The sequence below is a fragment of the Danio aesculapii genome, chromosome 5, assembly GCF_903798145.1.
Source record: "Danio aesculapii chromosome 5, fDanAes4.1, whole genome shotgun sequence".
Classification (NCBI taxonomy): domain Eukaryota; kingdom Metazoa; phylum Chordata; class Actinopteri; order Cypriniformes; family Danionidae; genus Danio; species Danio aesculapii.
This window is the reverse complement of record NC_079439.1, coordinates 17,129,694-17,152,610: the sequence shown is the minus strand read 5'-3', so window position 1 is coordinate 17,152,610 and position 22,917 is coordinate 17,129,694. Positions and strand designations below refer to the sequence as shown.

General features: G+C 35.5%; 1 protein-coding gene across 1 annotated transcript in view; it reads left to right on the top strand.

Annotated features, from left to right (window-relative positions):
* Positions 1 to 22,917, top strand: part of slc39a14 (solute carrier family 39 member 14) — a 76,591-nt gene that overhangs the window by 28,631 nt on the left and 25,043 nt on the right. The window contains exons 2-3 of the mRNA XM_056457463.1: positions 5,050 to 5,338; positions 11,895 to 12,066. Coding sequence (XP_056313438.1) covers positions 5,069 to 5,338; positions 11,895 to 12,066 — 442 coding nt within the window. The 5' untranslated portion in view covers positions 5,050 to 5,068. The remainder of the gene's footprint in view (positions 1 to 5,049; positions 5,339 to 11,894; positions 12,067 to 22,917) is intronic.

The following is a 22,917-nucleotide window of genomic DNA, read 5'->3' as shown; positions in this document are numbered from 1 at the left end:
TTGTCAGGTAGTGTACTGTAAAATTACCCCCCCTTCAATAAAAAAAATTCAATTATGTTATTAATTCGTCTGAATACCTGGATCAAGCTAATTTTGCTTTCAGATTGGCCGTTTCAATAATCCAGTTCTCAGAGTATTTACAGTTCAAAACTGATAAACAAAAGGGAAAAAACAAATAAGATTAATTTTGATTGGTCACTGCAGTGCTAGTGATTTTTGTATCAGTACTATAGTGTTAGAGTCTGAGATTAGTTACATTTTGGGCCGGCTTGTTCCTGTCAGGCACTCGAACATTTTGACCTGGTAAGAAATAATGAACCATTTTCACTAAAACAGCTGGCACCATACAGAGATTTGAATGAAAAAATAAAAAAACAAAGTTAAATGAGTTAAACATTGCCATGATTAACTCTGATCTGGATGATTGTGCAATGTTTTGTTCCTGTTTTTTAGTCTGTGTACTGTTAACTTAGAGGGTGTAGTAGTTAAGAGGCAATTAATCAGTCACATAATTTATTGTAGACACCATACAAACATGTTATTCTTTTATTTTTAAAATAACACACACTGAAGGTGTATAATTACTTGCTGTTTATCAACATTAAATAAGACCGAAACGCACCATATAAAAGGTATACTATACATGATATTGGGCACCAATCATAGGCAATCAAATATGGCAAATATTTCAGAATTCGAACTTAATCATATCGAGCAGCTTTAATTCTGAAGTGCACCAGCTTGAGTCCACTGTAAAACAGTATCTCTCGTTTACAAGCTCCTGTGAAACATTGTGCATATTTGTAAAAGAGACAGTCACAAGATTTTGTGAATTAAATGTTTTTTTATTTTTTTATTTATGACATCTGTCTACCACTGGAGTCTGATTGTGATGTCTTTGGTGTGTTGGAGTGTGTTACGTGATGTAGATTGACGTTAAAAGAATAGAAAGTGTTCTTTAGTGTACCTGAGAGTAACTAATATATCTGGGCAAGACCCAGTTTCAGTACTTAAGGTAAACATGATTTTATTTTATTCTTTACAGTTTAAATCACATCTGGACTACTAATCACATTGTGTTTGAATGTCATATTATGTAAACAACTTATAGCCAAATCACTTGCATACTATTAAAAGAGCTCATATTTTAACAGTCACACACCATCATAACTATAACACTGATAACATGTAGCAATATGAATAAAAAAAACTTATATGATGTAAAAATTTTAGGGATGCACCAAATTTTCTAAAAAACAGCAATTCTGGGTTTATTTTGGTCAAAAATGAAGCGGAAAAAATGCTATGCTGTGCCGCATGGCTTTCAAACAGGCGACAGGAAACAATGCGCTATGAAACCGATTTATTTCAATGAGCCAACCAAAGTGCAAGTGGAGCAAAGCGCACGTTAATCAGCTTGTACACGCTCCATGGTCCAAGTTCAAAAAAGCTCAATATTTTGTTCATGTACCCCTATAGTATTTGCAAACATGTGTGGCACATGCATAAATATAAAGTTTGCTCCAATAACCTGATGAAACAGTTCTATGTAATATACTTCTACCTGATGCTTGCAATAGTGCTTCTGAGCTGTCATGACAATGCTGGTAAAATGACACCTCTCGACTTGTTTACTGTAAATTTTACTCTGTATAATATTTGTTATTTTATTATATTGTATATATTTTAAACCGGTGTAATTTGTTATTGAGTTAGTCTTACCAAATCGCTTTTATATTATTCAATAAATAATTGTTGCAAAGCAGTTTCAGTTTTCGGCCAGATGTATTATTAATATTTGCTTTCAGTTTTGGGTTTTCATGTCAGTACATTCCTAAAACCGGTATTATACCAGTATTGTTGTGCACGGCATGAAAATGGCACACCTCTACTTTAGAGTTTTATTAAATGTTGGATTTTTGTTTTATTACTGATGGTGTGTCATGTAAGTTGATTACAATTGCCCAATTGTGCCTTTTGTCGAGCTTTTATTTATTTATTTACTTACCTATTTATTATACATGTATATTAAGAGCTGTAGTTGTGTAAATCCCAAAGTTAGTCATTAGTATTATGGGTTCAGAGATGGTAATTTTCCATATTGTTACTCAGGTAATGACTGGTTTGGGTTTACGCTGCGGCTCTGCACCTCCCTCTACAACAGTAGCCTTTGGGACGTGTTCAGAGGGGCCCATTGGGGCCAATTATGCAGTGTTTGTGACTTGCATGTTAGGAGGTCATAAATTTAAAAACTGGACTTTGTTCTGTTGTTTTGAAAAAAAAATGGTTAACCTTTCATCCATCAGGACATTACGAGAGATTGAATCTCAGTGTCTTTTTAAACACGTACCTGAATAGTTTCTCTTGACTGTATCAACAGCTCCAGTGTTGCCTGAGATATTCTGCCATGTTTTAAGCATGTCTACCTGTTTATCTGTTAGCTGAGATTAGAACTACCTGTTTAGTGCTAGTAGTGATTTGTAGAAGTACTATAAGTATTTTTTTTTAGTTTTTGTGCCTGTGTACTAAATAAAAAAAAAAAAGTTGGTGGTGTGTCAGATTGAACTCCCCAGACATTTAGCTGTTGTGTTTTGGGATCAGACATGGGCTGGTATAAGATTCTGATGTATGAGAACCTTAGATAAAAATATCACGGTTTTACGGTATTGTGATTACTGCTCTAAAATATGTTCTTTTTAAATGTCTGGGTAAAAACAACTTTTCTTCCCCTCTGAACACAATATAGTTTATTTTAAGAGACCTTTTAAATATTTTGGAGCAGCAGGCTAAATAATTTAAATGAATTATAAACTTCTGCTGTCTTCGTTTGTTTAAAAAAACACCGATTTCTTTACGATTTAAAATGGCATTTTTGGATATATTTTCTGCTGGAGATATTGTTGTCCTAAAAAACTCAAAAAATAAATAAAAAATCGTACATGCACCGTAGGAACGGAACAGCGGAAAATTTTGGTGGTTTTAAAACCTTGACTTTTTCAAACCGCAGTATACCTTGAAAATGGTTATCGTCCCATATTTGGGATTTATTTATTTATTTTATTGTACCTTAATATTTTCTAATAAATATTTAGAATAATATTTATTATATACTATCATTTTTATCTTGAGTTATAGACTCTTCTTCTATAAATAATTTGAACCTAATTTTAGTTTTTATTTGTGGTAATTTTATTACAGTTTTTTTTTTCAGTTTGTTTCTTTTTTATATAAACTTCAAATATTCAGAAACTAAATGATTTTTCTAACCAACAACAAATGCATTTCTTTGTAATATATTTTCATATTCTTGATATTTTGTGATTGGCTAGTTTACTTAGTTTACTAGTTTATTGAGCTTGAATACTAAAACAAGTAAGCTGAACTTAATTTTTTATTCAAACTAAATATTTTAGTGTAGAACATTGCTGAAATTATCAATCATATCTTTACCATGACTATTAGGAATTGGTCCACATGAACAAGTGTTCTGTACTTAAGATAATGCACAGTACATATTTAATGAAGTAAAATGCAAGTTTGTTAAAACAGTGTCTAAATGTGTCTATAGTTTCTGGGAATAATGTACATGAATTTATTTATGCTTTTTTTTATCTAGCTAATAAATCACATTCACTGCTTTCGCATGTTGAAAATGTCTATGTAAAGACGGATTTCTCTATGGATCTTTAAAGATCTCTCTGTAAGATGTAGTTCACTATTATCATTATTATACATGTAATGAACACCTATCCGGGTAACACTAAGGACTTTTTCTACTGGTCCGATTGGGCCAATGATTCAGATTTTTACTTGCCCTGGCAAAATTTTCACTGGTCCCACCAAAAAAAGAGAGAGAAGTTAGTAGCTGATTTTAGCCACATATTTTAAACAATGTGTCAAAAATAATGTCTGTCAATCTAGAAAAAATAAATAAATAAATAAAAAATGTTATTACATGTATAATCAGCAAAATTCAAAGTGTAATGCAAACAAAAAGAGCAGTATGGAAAATGTCCAGGTATTTTATTGCACTTTGGAATTTGCTGACTCATCGTACTGATGGCAAATTGTGCAAAACATCACTTCATTTTTTTTGTTGTGTTGTTCCCACGTAAATGTCTGCTTCCAAGACGTTAAAAACATGCATTTTATAGACTCTTATAATCTGATGTTGCTGCCATGTGGCCGTCACTTCACTGCAATGGTTGTTACCAGGTTACGGGAAAAAAATAGCATGCTCAACATCAAATCATATAAGAAGAACCGAAAAGCAATATAGTGTTTGACATCACAGAGAAGGTACATTTTTAAAGGCTTAAAACACAAACTTAAAATGCACAGAATTGGCAAATACTCACAGTCAAATCAAACTTTAGTGACAAGACGGCACTGTCCCGATCGGGCCAGTAAAGATCTTGTCTACTGTCCTTACAGTCCTCTGTACTTATCCAGAGCGAGCAGAAGGGCTGCCAAAATCACTCTGGACCCCTCACACCCAGCACACTGGCTATTTGAACTTTTACCTTCTGGTCGACGCTACAGAGCACTGCGCACCAGAACAGCCCGACACAGAAACAGTTTCTTCCCTCAGTCAATCCATCTCATGAACACTTGATGATAATAATTGTGGAACCAACATCACTACTTGCCATACACTTTTATACACACATACACTTATTTAACCACACACTTACATGCCAATTTGCACATAACAGCTGCACATATAATGTTGAATATAGTAATAAACACATACATACACTTGTCAATCGGTATATTTGCACTCACTACTTCTATTTTTTTTTAAATATATATTTATTATCTGTTTTCTGTCCTGTCTCTGTTATCCTGTTGCACTGTTGAAGCTCTGTCACGAAAACAAATTCCTCGTATGTGTGAACATACCTGGCAATAAAGCTCTTTCTAAAGCTCTTTCTGATTCTTATTGTTGGGCCCTGCTTATGTTTTTGGTTGAGGTCATTAATGCATTAAATCTCATTCATTTTCTAAAATTCTTCTTCTTTTTTATTTTTATTTTATCTCTGCACACAGTGCTTTACGTGTTTCCGACATGACCCTGAGACGAGCCAGTGGCTGCAGACAGCTGACCTTGACCATTGGCCTGGCCCTGACTTTAGGCCTACTGCAGTGGCCAATAGGAGATGTTCGAGGTCAGGATGGAGCGTCTCCCGCTCAAGTCCTTCAGGAGCTGCTGACGCGCTATGGAGACAACGCAAGCATTTCCGTTCCTCAGCTCCGATCGCTCCTCGTGAGGTTAAACAGAGGGCAGATCGAAGACCATGACAGTAAAACGCAGCCCACCAGGACCAATGCATCTAAGGTCAGTCAAGAAGATTACAGAAAGTTTAGCAGAATTTAATGCCCGTTCACACCAAGGAGGATAGCTAGAATTACAAAGTTGTAGTTTTAATAGTTGCTCTAAATTTAAAAGAATAGCAGAGTCCACGTCACAACTATAACAGCAAAGTTGAATGTTGTCATTGGAATAATGTTTTTATTATTTAGTTTTTTTAGACAGCAAATACTAAAACAAATCCTCCTGAAATGTAGTAATTTTGGTCTTTATTTCTTGCAATGTGTTTGTTTTCCAAACAGTGTTTTCATATCTGCTTTTTGCTCACACAAATACAAATTTGTTTAGTCAATGTACAATGAATACTTTTCAATATGTTTGCATACAGAAATAAAGAAAATGGGCATTAAAATTTTGGAAAATAAATACTGTATTAAAGGGAACATAGTTTACCTCTTTTTTTATGATTTAATATTAATATTATGGTTTTTCTGAGTGTGCCAGTTTAGGTTCAGTTTAAAACACAGTTCAGATTTTTTTATTATAATGTGTTAAAAAGTGTCATGTTGGGGGTGTGTCCACAGTTCGCTGATTTAGGGGTGTGTTGCTTCACATGTAGACTAGTTTCGGCTTCCCGCCCAATGTAACAAGTGGGCAGGGCCATGAGCTCTGTGTTTGCAACAGAGTCAGACAGGCAGACTAAGAGAAGGAGAAGATCTGCATTCAGTCGTACATGTACGACTCGGACACAGACCAAGCAGAGAGTACAAAATCATTTGTGTCTTTTTACAGTTTTACAGCCAACTGTGTGCTAGTTTCAAGTGCCGAGCTTGTACACAGAAACTAATAACCACGCACACTGAATTAACTTTGACTGAGGCACCGGATGCGCCGCTCGAAGCCGCGACACTGCACACCAGACATTCTGTGGCGTGGCAGAAACATGAAGTGTCCCGAATAGTCGCGCCACGCATTTTTGGATTCTAAACATAGGTTTCTGCAGCGGTCCGCAGCGCCCAGCAGTCGACTTGAGTGTACCCTGTTAGAAACCTATGTTTAGAATTCTAAAACGCATGCTAGTTAAGATCACAGGGAGCTTCTGGGATCGCGAGAAATGCAAACGGCTGAAGTATAAGGTAGACTCAATGAGAAGTACACATGTTTGTAAACCTACCTAAAGATATATATATATATATATATATATATATATATATATATATATATATATATATATATATATATATATATATATATATATATATATATATATATATATATATATATATCAAATAAAAGACTTTTTCTAGAGTCATCCACCATAATTTTGTGGCTCAAAAGTATCGGTTCAGGCACCGTTTTGGCACCGGTACCGTTTTAAAAGTATCGATTTTGCACCGGTATCGAAATAACCTCAAACGATACCCACCCCTACTGATAAGTCCTATATTGGCCGATAGCGGTAATCAGTAAAATCATATTTTGATATTATAATGTTATATAATGTAATGTGTACTTATATAGCGCATTTATTGTGTATGGCCATACACCCAAAGCGCTTCACAATCATGAGGGGGGTCTCTCCACACCACCACCAGTGTGCAGCATCCACTTGGATGATGCGACGGCAGCCACAGGACAACGGCGCCAGTGCACTCACCACACACCAGCTATTGGTGGAGGGAAGAGACAGTGATAGAGGCAATTCAGTGGATGGGGATGATTGGGATGTCATGATGGGTAAGGGCCAATTGAGGAACTTTGGCCAGGACATCAGGGTTACACCACCCCTGCTCTTTACAAGAAGTGCCATGGGATTTTTAATGACCACAGAGAGTCAGGACCTCGGTTTAATGTCTCTTCCGAAAGACGGCGCCCACTGACAGTAAAGTGTCCCTTTTACTTTTACTGGGGCGTTAGGACTCACACAGACCATAGGTTGAGCGCCCTCTGCTGGCCTCTCTAACACCACTTCCAACAGCAACCTGGTTTTCCCATGTGGTCTCCCACAGAGATTGTGAGAGATTGTGCACCCAGCAGAATAATACATAAACTTAATATATTCTGGCTAAACTAAAATAAACATCATCATTCAAAATATATTTTAAAGATTTGTCTACTGCTTTATTATTGGATAAAAAAGCTTAACCAAGGACTGCAAAACCTAAATGTGAAGCCTGAGGGGCCAGTCACACGGAATGTGCTTTTTGGGTTGAGAGACACCCTTTTGATGGATTTGATAATGGTCGGGGGTGTTTTGCGCACTGCTTATGCCCCATGCGCGCCTCGCATTTTAACCGCCTGCTGTACCACGTGTTTTTACTATTGCACACTGTGCACCCACATTTGAAAAGAAGTCAATCTGGGTAGAAAAAGCACCGTATATCAGTCGCATCTTTGCTTTCATTTGATTGGAGAATAAAAAAGGCGGGGTTTCTGTCTAGGTGACAGCAGTGTTTAGCAAAGTCTGAAATCACATACTTCCATATTATATAATACGCTAAAAACCGTATTCGAGCCAAGTGGTATTTCCAAATTCATAGAATTCGCCAAAACAGTATGTGAGAGGTACCTAGATGACCTACTACTTCTGGCGAGATTCTGAAGTGCGCATCGAATGGATGAGACACTATCCCATGATGCACCGTGAGAGAATGGGAGTAAAGCGATGCAACTGATGTGTGTAGACAAAATGGTGGATGTATTACGTTCAGTTTTATTCATACTCCTCGCATTCATACTGTATAGAACATAATTCTAACAGCCGAGTAGTACATTTAAATTCAAATGTAGTACCTACTGAGTAGTAGACTTGTGGTTGCTGTTTTGAGTTATCTGGAGCTGTATGACTTCACAAATCTTGAATATCACAACATCATCAAATATTAAAATCATAACCATATCAACAACAGCACTCACACACAATACGCAGCTGAATCAGTGGTTGCCTAGCAACATAAACACATTGCACTGCAAAAAAGGAAAATGGAAAAGCGTGCTCTGTGTGATCGGCCCATACATGTGGAGCGTTCTCTGCTTGAGATTGCAGCAAATGTTAGATTGCTATGGCTGTCTCGATAACTGCAATTTTACAATAGTTTGCTGTTAACAAGCCAACCGCAGAGATGTGAAAGCACCTACCAACTGCAATCATTTTTTAAAAATTATTATTACTATTATATTTTTATTTTATTTTTTTTACAAAAATGTGTGTTCTTCACTAAATCCAAATGCTTCACATGATCAATTTGAGATCTACAGTATCTGCTGGTAAACAAACCTAAACTCTCACCTCTGCTGTTGAGTGTGGTTTGTCAGAATGGATATTCAGTTCACAAGGTGCAAATGAGTTTAGTTTTGCTTTGAAGCTGTAAACGTTTATTGAGCAAGTTATCATTTTTTATGAAGGGAAAGCTATAACGTGCTAATTATTATGTTTTTATCACCCTGGCCTAAATGCTGGTGGTGTGTGGCAGCCATGTCACCTTTTAACCAATTATTGAACCGATTATTAACAATCAACCATACAGCATTTCACTGATGTTATTAATATTTTGCACCTGACAATATTCTTTCCAGATTTTTCTCATGACCTCCTTTGGGACAAGTAAAAAAAAAAAATAAATAATTTCGTTCACATGCTTTGGTTTAAAATCGGTATTTAAAGCTCAGTGTCTGCGCTGATTCACTCCTGACACAAAAGAGTTTGATCTTCTGCGAGTGCTTCGTAAGACATGACAGAGATTTAATCCTTTTCAGCAACTCTGAACTTTTAGGTCAGTTATGTTATTTTATATAACGTAATTCATTTCTTAACTCCATTTTTTTTTGTTGTCACTCAGCATTCTAATATACCAATTCAATTGTCATCCTATTATTTATTTATTTATTTTATTTTTTTTGACAGTTAAATGGTTTCTGTATATTTTGGTTGAAATTCCTGGTATTTACAATGAACCGCTCTGGTCTTGCAGATCCATAAATGTTTGTCTTTGTTCTGAGTTTTCTATGTTCACGTCATTTTAGTGTTTTATCAGAGCAGTTGTCTTTTCTGGCACCTCTCGGTAAGTAAGTTAAGCAAAGAGTAACGACACATTGTACTGTATCCACAATGTCCATAATCATAAAAGGCCATATTTAGCAGACATTGTTATTGTATGCCTTTGAGAGCATTTATGTAAAGGGGTAAATCTGTAATCTTTCAAGGACTAGAAGTAAAATATTTACACAGTGTTGCACATCTTACATACACAAATAAGACTAAAAAGTAAATGAGTTCAAACTATCGTAAATAGTACAGTTTATATTTTACATTTCATGTTATATATTTCATATATTATTTATTCATTCATTCGTTTTCTTTTCAGCTTAGTCCATTTATTAATTAGGGGTCGCCACAGCGGAATGAACCGCCAACTTATCCAGCGTATCTTTTATGCAGCGGGTGCCCTTCAAGCTGCAACCCAACACTGGGAAGCATCCATAGACTTGTGCATTCACACACATACACTACGGCCAGTTTAGCTTATTCAATTCCCCTATAGCGCATGTCTTTGGACTGTGGGGTAAACCGGAGCTCCCAGAGGAAACCCACGCGCCAACTGACCCAGCCGGTGCTCAAACCAGCGACCTTCTTGCTGTGAGGCAATCAAGCCACCCACTGCGCCACTGTGATGCCTTATTTATTCATATATTCTTAATTGTTTTCCTCTTATTTTTGTTTAACAGAGATTATTTTTTAAACACGTTTCTATACATAATATTTTTATTAACTGATTTCTTTTATCTTTGCCATGATGACCGTACCGAATATTCTACTAAATATTTTTCAAGATAGTAGTATTCAGCGTAAAGTGCAATTTAAAGGCTTTACTACTTAATTAGATTAATTAGACAAGTCATTGTAAACGAGTGGTTTGTTCTGTATATAATCTATGTGTATAATAATACAAATTTTGACCTTAAAATGCTTTTTAAAAAATTAACTGCTTTTATTCCAGCCAAAATAAAACAAATGCGACTTTCTCCAGAAGAAAAAATATTAACGGAAATACTGTGGAAAAATTCCTTCCTCTGATAAACATCATTAGGGAAATATTTGAAAAGAAAAAAACATCAGGAGGGCGAATAATACTTTATTTTTAACCATACTTTTTTAAATATGCTGTAAAATTTTATTTTAGTGTGTCAATAACCAGTAGTTTTAGTAAAAGTCTGTTTCCATTTTAATGAAAGTTTAAAAAGTGCATAAACGGCAACATATTTCAGTTAATATGTATTTTGTTTCAAGAAACCGAAGAAAAATAATGCCATTACATATTTAAACTTTGCATTGCACCTACAATATTGAATTAATTCAAAACATTATAATATGAAAATTCTTTCTGGGTTTTTTAATCTTTTGATTTTTCAGCTCAACAAATCCCCAGCCAATTAGCATTTGTTTATCTATTTATTTTCAGTGGGGGAAATCATTATTTAAAACGCCACCATTTTTCTCAGAAAACATATTTCTAATGGTGCTGTTGGCTTTGAATTTTTTCAGATATTAGTGACAACCAAATAAATCCTTATATGCAAAGAAAACAAAACTATATGGTTTACAAATTAAGTTGTGTAATGAAATGACACCGGAAAAAGGCAGTAGAAAGCCCAGACAGCAGCTGGAATCACTCAGTATTTCTTCAGCAACCGTCTACCCCACTTCAGTGTAAATGAATATTACCTGCTTCAGTCCAACATCTACATTACCAGGATGATGAAGATGATACCAGGGTGGACATTTCAGCAAGACAATGATCCAAAACACGGGCAAGGACTCTATCAAATGGTTTCAGAGAAAGAAAATCAAGCTGAAGAATGGCCCAAACAGCCCCCCTGACTTGAATCTAATAGAAAATACTAAATAAAGATCAGATTTGATAGACGAGACCAACACTCTGTTGAAGTCTGTGATAAACTCACACCTGAGCAATTCATGCGATTTCATTCTCCATATGAGAGTCATCTTTAAGCTGCCATCACCAAAAAAGCCTTTTATATAAAGTATTAAATACGTTTCAGTAGTTCAGTACTTTCTCCTTGTGTTATTACACAGCTTTTTTTTTGGTTTTGTTATACTTTTATGTTTGTATTGTTTGGGTTTTTACCAAAATCTGGTTCAATTCCATATCAACAGCTCCTTTAGAAATATTATTCCCAGAAAAAAAACATGAATTGTTCAATACTTATTTCCCCCACTGTGTTTGTTTGTTTGTTTGTTTTTATTTATTTATTTTTAAATTTTGATGATATTTTCATGACCACAACAAAAACACACATTGACACATCCTAAATGCAGCTTATGAAATGCATGTTTAGTTTTTCCACACTTTTTTTTTTCTCCAGAGAGTTATTATAGGACACGTTTCGAACTCTAATCCTGACGCGCATCTCAGTATGACATTGTTAATCTGACAGTGTTCGATGTGAAGGTTAAATCTGGTTTCTATCCAGTGCTGTGACAGCTGTGCTTTCTCAATGCTGTAACTCAAGCTTCTCCTCTGTGCTCAGTAATTGAAACCTCTGTCCTGTCCTCTGCTCTCAGTGCTTGGCCGCAGACACCCTGGCAGTGTACGGGATGAGCGAACAGTCCCGTATAGACGAGCGAGGCCTGCAACAGATCTGTCCTACAATGATTCAGCAGCTGGACTCGCAAGCGTGCAAAACACAACCAAACCAAGACTCTGAGAGCAGCCCTAGACCCACTGAAGCTGAGGGTAAGACAGACTGTGCATTGAGAGAGTATTGATGATGCTTGACTTTAATTATCAGTCACAATGTCATTCTGTAGATATAGGGGTGGGCGATATGGCAAAAATGTTCTGTCATGAGATTTTTTTTCAGGATAACATGATTTTATCACTATGTTGTGTGATGTTGGTTTGACTTCTGCACGTAGTGTTTTAAAAGGTAACAAAATATTGTATAAAAAGGAATGGTGGACACCTAGGGGAAATTGTGTGAAGATAAAAAAGTTATTATATTTTTAATGACCAAAATAAACGTAAAAAAAAGTAAAAATTATTCCAATACACTTTCAATTCACATTTATTTGCATAGTGCTTTTTACAATAATTATTGTTTCAAAGCAGCTTTACAAAGGTTCATTGCTTTACGATCAAGTTTAGAAAATTTAAGTTTATTAGTTACCATAACTGATTTCACATGGCCGCCATTTCAAAAGTGAAAGTGGCATGAAACCCAGAGGTATGGCCTGGAGTCCTACGGGAACGGCGTCTGCGATTTGGCGTATTGTTGTGTGCTTGGCTGTACATCTTATCAGTGAAAAGAAAGTCACACAAATTTAAAATTTCCTTCTTTCCGAGTGACCCGAAGGTCCATATTGAGTGGATAGTGAAAATATTAAGGGATATCGGACCTCATTTTCAACTAAGTTAAGGGAAATGGCACTAGTTAGCTAACGTTTTTTTCCCCCAAACACACGTTTTAGATGCCATTTATCAAACTCAAGTTAATGAATTAATTCTTTCGCTGTGTTAGATTTGTCATGAAATCTAAGATCTTAGATCTTGCTAACATTTGAGCACTGCTGAGCGCGTTCTTAAACATTGCTGATTTACTATTGTGTTCACCAGTGCTCGACAGAAATGACTGTGATTTGGCTGTGAAGGTCATTAGTTCACTGCTGTTCATCGACGTTTACGGTGTTACGCAAACACACCCAAGCGATCCGCTGATGACTCAACTGATCTTCACAGCTTTAAATCGCTCCAGTGTCCGTGTATCTGTGTTTACATTCAGTGAAGAGCAGTGTACTGATGATCTTCATGAACATAATTGCAAATCAGCAGTGTTTATGAACATGCTTAAATGTTAGCTGGGAATGGACGTTTTTAAAATTTCAGTATCGTGACAACACTATTACAGACAAAATGAGTGTCTGAATGCTCCGAACATTTTACAGAGGACTGCATTGTTTTCTTACTCACCAAGTTACATAGGCTGAAGTAGGGAAGTGTCTCCACGGTGTTTAACTGGTGCCATGAACTGAAGCCTAGGAGGACACTAAAGCGTTTTACTCTTAAAGAGATTGTGATTTAGTTTAAGGCCTAATATGCTTTTAGTTGTTTAAATTTAACTGAATGATATTAAACTGATGTTTACACCACATCTGCACTTTGAAATCACGGTAACAGCTGGAGGTTTGTAGTCCACAGCATGTGGTTGCAATGTTTACAGTGCTGATTCTCATCTGGTCATCCGGGTTTCTTCACACCGCAGCCTCGCTTTAATTTTTTTTTAAAATGGCAGCCACATGAAATAAGCATATTAGTTATTAATAACTTTAACTAATTAACTAGTAACTAATAGCTTTAAAAATTAAATATTCTACATAATATACAAGTGAATCAAACAGTGGACTATTTTTCTGGTACAGAATCTAGTGTGTGGGTTAAAACAAAGAGGAGGAACTCTATTCATGTTTATTTACTGTATATATGAAGGAAACTTAATGTTAACCAAGTTACAGGTTTTTATTGTAGCATTTAAAACATAAGAAGTAACTTTTTTTTTTTTAAATAGTAGTGCTGGAAATACGAAATCCTATTTAGAATATTGTAATTAAAGGTCCCATGACATTAAAATAGTTGTTTTAGATGTTAGTATCAGTAGTATTCGTATTTAGGATATCGATAAGGTAGTGTGCCAAAAAACAGTGACAATTTACATTTAGAAGATATAAACATGTAAACGAATGTAAAGCTTATAGTTTGTCACTTCCGCCCAAATGGATCAATGCTTTTATTCACATCAACTCGTACTACAGTTTCTCATCACATCATCAAATGCTCTGTAGTATCTGACATGCCCCGCCCCTTCAAGATTCTTCTCATTGGCTTTTCATTTGATGCACTTGAGCTCAACCACTCTCATCGGGAAAGCTGTGATAAAACAAACACTCATGTCTCAGTTGAGATTACGTCAAACATTGAATAAAAATGCAAATTTCAAAACACTTCCCAGAACCTTCAACTATTTTTATCATGACTCTAATGATACTACCAGTACTGTAGCAATTAAATAAAATTACCTATTTACTTTTTTATGATTCTCATGTTTCACATTTTCCAAAACCAGGTTTCACTTGTGTTTCACATTTCTGACATGCAGATGGCACAGTTAAAGCTAAAATGCTGTTTATATATAAAGGGTTTGTGAAATTCTGTTATTTATTTATTTACATTTTTTTTTATGGCGTAAAAAAATCTTTCTGTAGCCGTTTTGTTTAAGTACTACTGGCAACCTTATTTTATTCTATAACTAGTTAGATTAATAACTAACATGGCATATATACATATCTCAAAACAGAGAATCTGTCTCCGTAACTTGATAAGTTACAAAATATTTAAAACTTAATAAATAGGTGAAAAGCTAAATATTTACACAATACTTGGTCCCTCGTTATTCGCGGAAGTTACGTTCTAAAAATTATCCACAATAGCCGAAGTCTGCGAAGTAGTCCGCTTTATTTTTTACAATGATTATAGATGTTTTAAAGCTGTAAAACCCCTCACTACATGCTTTATACACTTTTCTCAGACAGGCATTAACATTTTCACACTGTCTCTCTTGTTTAATCATTCCCAAAGTTCGAAACTTCGTAGAAAAATAAGTCCGGTATTATAGAATGAAACCAAAGATCAAAACCATTTGATCTTCATTTATTTATTCCATAATGGTGCCCTACAGCCGCGTAACTTCTACTTTCCTTTAGCATCTCCAGAAGTTCAACTTTTTGTGCAATGGTTAGCATCTTCCTCTGCCTTTTTACCGCAGGTGCCTATGACATTGTGGGGAAAAAACTTGCAAACATACAGTACAGCACTTCAGAGTCACGCTGTTAGCTATTGAAGATTTATATACATTTAGCAAGCTGAACGCATTCTGTACTGTACAGGAGATACTGCATGGAGGAGATTGATTTGATAGTGGTCAACAGCTAGTCAGGACGCAGAACACTACGTACTAATCAGGACTCAGATACTGATGCGCTGTGGAAAAAGTATGAAAAAATTCACACAAAAAAATAGCGAGGCCGTGAAAGGTGAAGCGTGTTATAGCGAGGGATCACAGTACTACATTTTGACTGTATTTCCTCTTCAATGTTTGACTAAATCTGCTCACTATTTGTAAATAATATTTTAAATGATAATATTATAAATAATATTTTATCAGCTATTTTTCAAGACACTTCTATAGAGCTTAAAGTGACATTTAAAGGCTTAACTAGGGTAATTAGGTTTATTAAGCAGGTTAGGTTAATTAGGCAAGTTATTGTATAATGATGGTTTGTTCTGTAGACTATCGAAAAATATATAGCTTAAAGGGGCTAATAATTTTGACCTTAAAATGGATTTCCAAAATTAAAAACTCTTTTTATTTATTAATTCATTTTCTTTTAGGCTTAGTCCCTTTATTAATCTGGGGTCGCCACAGCGGAATTAAATGCCAACTTATCCAGCATATGTTTTATGCAGCGGATGCCCTTTCAGCCGCAACCCATCACTGGGAAACCCATACACACTCATTCACACACATACATACACTATGCACAATTTAGCCTACCCAATTCACCTGTACCGCATGTCTTTGGACTGTGGGGGAAACCGGAGCACCCGGAGGAAACTCACACGAATGCGGGGAGAACATGCAAACTCCACACAGAAACGCCAACTGACCCAGCCAAGGCTCGAACCAGCGACCTTCTTGCTGTGAGGCGACAGCACTAACTACTGCGCCACTGCGTTGCCCAAAACTATTTTTATTCTAGCTGAAATTAAACAAATAAGACTTTCTCCAGAAGAAAAAAATTATATCAGACATACTGTGAAAGTGTCCTGGCTCTGCTAAATAAACATCATTTGGGAAATATTTAAAAAAATAAAAAAATTCAAAGGGGGGCTAATAATTCTGGCTACAACTTTATATATTCATATATGGTTAACCTTGCACGTGGGTAATTTACTCCTAACTTCTCAGTCCTGTTCTGCTGAGGTTTTGCAATATGTGAATGTTATGACACTTATTAACTGTTCTTGTAGTGTTTTCTTTAAACCGTCATGTGCTGCACGTTCTCCAGGTTATGATGCATGTTAACCTTTATCAATATAGATAAAGTGCGTCCTGGGATATTTCAGGCAGACTAATCTAGTTCATATCGGTTGTACAATGTAGACAATCTTTGACTTGACTGACAAATTAGACTTCTACAAGAAATGCAATGAGTCAGGAGAATCTCTTTGATCTGTGAGGGTCAGAGAAGTTTGTTCGTCTTTTTTTTTAGGTTTAGCCTTGATCTCCAGTTAAGGTGTGATAAGAATAAACCTACTCTAAAGACTGATAGATGCAGATACGCACTGAAATGGGACACTCATTATCAAAAAACAAGTTTCATGCATTTAACCCTTGTGTATTGTTCAAATTGTTTCGCCTTTCATTTTGTTGGTGGCTGTTTTTGCCCTATTGACTTCCATTATAACGACATTTTTTTGGATTGCAAGGCCATGACACCATATAATTATTGCCTACTTGATTGTTAGTGGTTTTCCTTCTTCTATGAAGTAAAACTGCAAATTATAGTGTGGGTGCATAAATACACTTATGTTTACTATGTTCTGAGAGCTGAGCTGCTTATTTTGGTTTTCTTAGACATATCAAGGTTAGTGCGCAAAGGTCTCTCTCTCTCTCTCTCTCTCTCTCTCTCTCTCTCTCTCTCTCTCTCTCATATATATATATACACACACACACACATGAACACACACCATATACTCCATTTAACTCCAAACAAAAGCCATAAACTAAGCTTTTTTTGCACAGCAACTGGTGATCAACGTAGGAATTACAAATCTGACCTCTTCCCAACAGGGAAAACCAGCAGCAATCAAGAAAACATGGTTATATGGTGTCATGCAATGTCAAAAATGTCATTATAATGGAATTCAATGGGGCAAAAACAGCCACAAGCATGACAAAAAGTGGTACGTTTGCCAAGAGTGTATTATTATTTATTTTTTAACATTATTTTTTTTTTTGCATTACCACATTTTCCCTAAATGCGTATGAAAAAAGGATTTGTTACCAAAAATGATTCCATTTGCTGAAACGCAGAGAATGTTGTGGCCAAATTAAGATTCAAAATCACCTCAGAGTGGATGAAAACATCCCCAACAGCACACAAGGGTTAAATAGTTAGAAAAGTAGCTCAAGTTTATAACTCAATAACTGTACACTGACATTCAAAAAGTTGAGGTCAGTAAAATCATCAATTTTATCCAGTGTTTTATGCTCTCGAAGGTTGCATTTATGGAAGTGGAAACCTTTTATAATGCATTTTGTCATTTTAAGATGTATTAAATTTAGGTGAAAAAAACTTGGGCCCAATTCTATTTTTTTCTACCCATTCCCAAACAAATTTTACCCCTAAGAAATGGGACAGCACTACAACACCTGCAAACATCATCTTGCCCTGAAAAATCTCAGTTTTAAGGGCTATCTAGCCCTTCCCCTTAGCGCTAAAGAGAATTGGGACACCCCTACCCCTTTGTAGGCGTAAAGAAAGATAGACAACAAGAATTGGTAAACACAATGATAGTAATTTATTTATAGCAAGTGAGAGTGAATCAGAGAGTGAGATGTATACAGTATACATACTAGGGCCATGCAATTAATCGAAAATCCGATTTCGATTTTGGCTTCTAACGTTTTTGAAAAAACATTAATCGAGGTGAACGATTATTCCATCATATACCGCCCCTTTCCAGTTGTACGCATTAGTTGCTCTGCAAAGCTCAGTTCCACGTGAAAATAACTAAAAGCATAAAAGGACAAAATCACTCACTGCTTATGACTGAAGGACTTTTGTAGCTAAAGTTTTTTTTTTTTTTCTTACAGTAAAAATCTTTAAAGCACAGTTTAAACATAACAGATTTAATGACTCATTTCTAATAACTGATTTATTTTATCTTTGCCATGATGACAGTACATTATATTTTACTAGATATTTTTCAAGATACTAGTACTAGTATTCAGCTTGAAGTGACATTCAAAGGCTTAATTAGTGTAATTAGGCAAGTCATTGTATAACAGTAGTTTCTTCTGCAGACAATCGCAAAATATATATTGCTTAAGGGGGCTAATAATATTGAGCTATTAAAATGGGTTTCAAAATATTTAAACCTGCTTTTATTCTAGCCGAAACAAAACAAATAAGCCGTTTTTCCTGAAGAAAAAATATAAAAGGAAATACTGTGAAAAAATCCTCTGTTAAACATCATTTGGGAAATAATTATATATAAAAAAAAATCATAGAAGGGCGAATAATTTTGACTTAAACTGATAATCATTTTGAATAATCGCGATTGCAATTATGACCAAAGTAATCGTGATTATAATTTTTCCCATAATCGAGCAGCCCTAATACATACAGGGTGGGCCATTTATATAGATACACCTTAATAAACTTATTGGAAAAAACAATGGTGTGTTTGGTTTTAATTGTAACTTTATTCTTTCATGAGTTATTTACAAGCCCCCTCACATATACTAATGTGCCTCAAACAGGAAGTTAATATCACCAACCATTCCCATTTTTATTAAGGTGTATCCATATAAATGGCCCACCCATATATACAGTATATACAATGTCAGAGATAATAAACAATGAAATGTTAGAAAGACTGGCTATGGGAGGCGCTAAAGAAAAGAACCAAACAAATCCAAGCAGTCTTACTAATATTCACAATAAATCCCCTCTAATCTAATTTAATAAACAAAAGTTGTGGAAAATAACTTAAACGTCGACAACGTCCTATCTGATCTACACTGACTTGCAATTAAACCAAAAATACACATGTTGGCACAAACCTTCTTACCTGGTGTATCTAAACAAATGTTAACCTACGTGTTGACGTGTATGTCATGAGACATACTTCCCTACCAGCCTTTCTAAACTCACGAGGAAACATGAGGATAGGGAATATATCGCGACACAAAGGTAAGAACAGACGGTAACAACTTGAACAACAATAACAAAGTGTAAATCAAATAAAGACGAACAATACTAATAAACGGGGATAACAAAATATCAAACACTAACAAAGCACAAAAGCAAACCAAACACACAAGTCAAAATACAAAGAGCAAAGTACAAAGCAGCTATACAGCGATTCGACTCCAGAACAGCCAGAATGAAGACATTTTATTGGACCGATGGGAGTGGTTGCAGCAAGGACAAGCGTAACAGCCAATCAGAGACAGGAATAGGCGGACGGCAGTGGACTTGGCGACAGAAAAAAGCACATGATGAGACACAAAAATAAACAAACTAACCAAATAAGTGCTGGCACGTAACAACGCGAACGTGCAAAACGAGGGGGGAAGGGTTAAGGGGTAGAATTTGGATTGGGCCTTAATGACCACAGACTTTCGAATAGAAGTGTTCTTCCGGGTAATGTTAAACTTTATTGGATAATGCAGAGCGTTGGTTGTGATTAGATAATGCAATGATGATAATTCTACAGCGCTATACAAATAAACTAGAATTGAAACGCTTGAATTTAATGGTTATCCTTCTAGGAAGTTGTTCATAAATTTACGAAAAATCACCAATCATTAAAAAAAGGGGCTCAGAAAAGTGACGTTAAAGTCAAGCTGTGGAGTCAATTTTGGTTTTATATCTACAGTAGATGTTTCATATCTAATGCAATTGCATTTTTTAAGATTGGCTTAAGTGTCCAAATACTTTTGTGACCACTAAATGGAATCACATCAAATAATTTGGATAAATATGTTCATATATCTTTAAAATAAGACATCTTGGCTTGTGAAATTACTTGTATTATCAGATGCCAGCAACATCTGGATTGAATTATAGTACTCTGGTCAGGCAGGAGAACTGAGGCCATATGCTCACAGTGTCTTTCAAAGCTGACCTGAAATATCCCTTGTGTAGGCGACAGATATAAAAAGGCAAGACAGCAGGAGTTTGGAGAATTCCATGGGTGTGTGTGAATTTCAGGACTGAGAATGATGGAAATGCAGAACAGGAAACAATTTCACATGCACTCTGTAATCTGCCATTTGCTATTTTTACAAACATTTCAAATCTGTGCAGTTCATATTCACAGTCATAAACCCCGTCTACAGCAGATGATTATAGAATATTAGAAATCAGCCTGTGAATCTTTGTGACTGAACGTGTTTAACATCCGTACGGCCTGTTTTCTGGCTCGGTGATGTTTCCTGTCATTTGGCCTCATGCTGTGTTTTATCTGCTAAACAAGGCACTTCTGGGTTTCTGGCAGATCTTGTGCCTCCTGGCAGCAGGAGAGGAAATGGAAGATGAATGTCGCAGCATTGCTTCCCACCGGTAATTCAACAGATAAGGAGAGAGAAAAGGAGAATGTGTGCTTTTAGAGAGAAAGTCTTATAGCATCAGTGCAGTCTATTCAATTGAGCCCCTATCAAAAAGTGTAGTGGAATCCAAGGGCGCCGCTAGCAATTTTGGGCCCTATGAAAAAAATATGGCCCCTTAAAGCACCAAACATACAAACCAACCTAGCTATCCAAAATCATTGTCTGCAATTTAATAGTACACTGTACAAAAAAATTAAGCTTTAGTAGCATCAAATGAACTTTTCAAGTCATCTAAACTTAAATCAGTCAAACTGACAAAAAATATTACGTTAATTTGTATAGCTATGAAAAAAATTGTTGAAATCTGATTAACTCTTTAAATTAGTTTCAAGAGTTCCCACTTGGATATGCTTGGCATTTAAAGCAGGTTTGGCATGCTGTCCCGGGAAAGAACCCTGAGCTCGGAGATATTTGAGCCCAGGGCTCCCGCCCGGTCAATAAGCATATCAGGAGATCCAAGATCAAGTAGGTCTTGAGAGCTCCCCCTTTAGAAAAGGGAGGAAAAAGAGGAGATGGGGTGGAAGGGGGGATTCTTCCATACGAAGATAGAGCAGTAGGAAGAAAATTATCCATTTATAGTAAACTAGGATCACTCTGATTGGATTATTACTGATTACAGATGAGCGGCCAGTCGTGCTCATATCACGTGCTCCTCTCGAAATTAGTTTATGAATCTTCACAACAAACAATGGTTGCCATGACTTTTTGTCAGATAATTTTTTTTTTACAGTGTATACTGACTAAATCAGCTATATTATCAGAAATAGGCCACTGGGGCCAAGAAAATTATTAATTATTAGCCACAACCCCCCCTTTTTTTTTTTTTTCTTTTTCTTTTTTTTTTATCATTTTTTTTATGTTTCCCAAATAAAGTTTAACAGAGCGAGGAAATTTTTACCGTATGTCTGATAATATTTTTTCGTCTGGAAAAAGTCTGATTTGTTTTATTTCGGCTAGAATAAAAGCAGTTTTACATTTTTAAAAAACCATTTTAAGGTCAATGTTCTTATATATTTTTCTATAGTCTACAGAACAAACCATCATTTTACAATAACTTGCCTAATTATTGTTATAGTTATAGTTATTACTCTAACCTGTCTAGATAAGCTAATTAACCTAGTTAAGCCTTTAAATGTCACTTTAAGCTGTATAGAAGTGTCTTGAAAAATATCTAGTCAAATATTATTTACTGTCATCATGACAAAGATCAAATAAATCAGTTATTAGAAATGAGTTATTAAAACTATTATGTTTAGAAATTTGTTGAAAAAATCTCTCTGTTATACAGAAATAGGGGGAAAAAATGTGACCGACAGAAGGAAGGATGGATGAATGGATAGATACACTGTGATGGATAGACTGTAAAAAAAAAATTGACTCAACTTAAAATTGTAATGCTGTGTTCACCCCAGATGTGACATGCACAAATAAATTTTGTAATAAATACCACGTGAACATTTACTTCATTCGTGTGTCAAATTCGCTTCGCTCGCGCGTCAAATTCACTTCACAATAGACACTGATTTCATGGGCGGGGCTTCTGTCTGCATCAAACATGCAAAACGCTCAATTCGCGGCCACTTCATTCGCACAAATCGTGCTGCAGGATGTCTATTCGCATCTTTTCCTTGACTTAACATGTAAATTACTAATGCTTAACACTTCATCATCGTCTGATGTGAACGCACCATAAAAGTTCCTGCGCAGCTTTTTTTTGAGTTGCCTCAGTGCTCAGCATATAGAAGTACACCCCTTCATATTCATATTTTTATTGGAAGCTATACAATATTATATTTGTGCTTATATGTTAGATCGGTCAGTACTGAGGCCAAATCTGGAGCTTATCTAACAAAATAGGAGAACCGTCCAAAAACTAGAAAAGCCAAAATAATATGTTAAAGAAAAATATTAAATACAAAAAATCCAGCAAAAATCAAGAGAAACATAAAAATAAAAATAAAGAATGAATTTAGTCGAAATTTTGTAGGATGTGTTTTTGGCAATATTTTGCTTGAATTTAATTGTATTATCTTTCAATTTCTAAAAATGTTTGGTGACTACAATATTATATTAATAAATATATCTGTTTAATAAATCTGTTTTGTTTATATGCACCAAAATACACTGAGTAT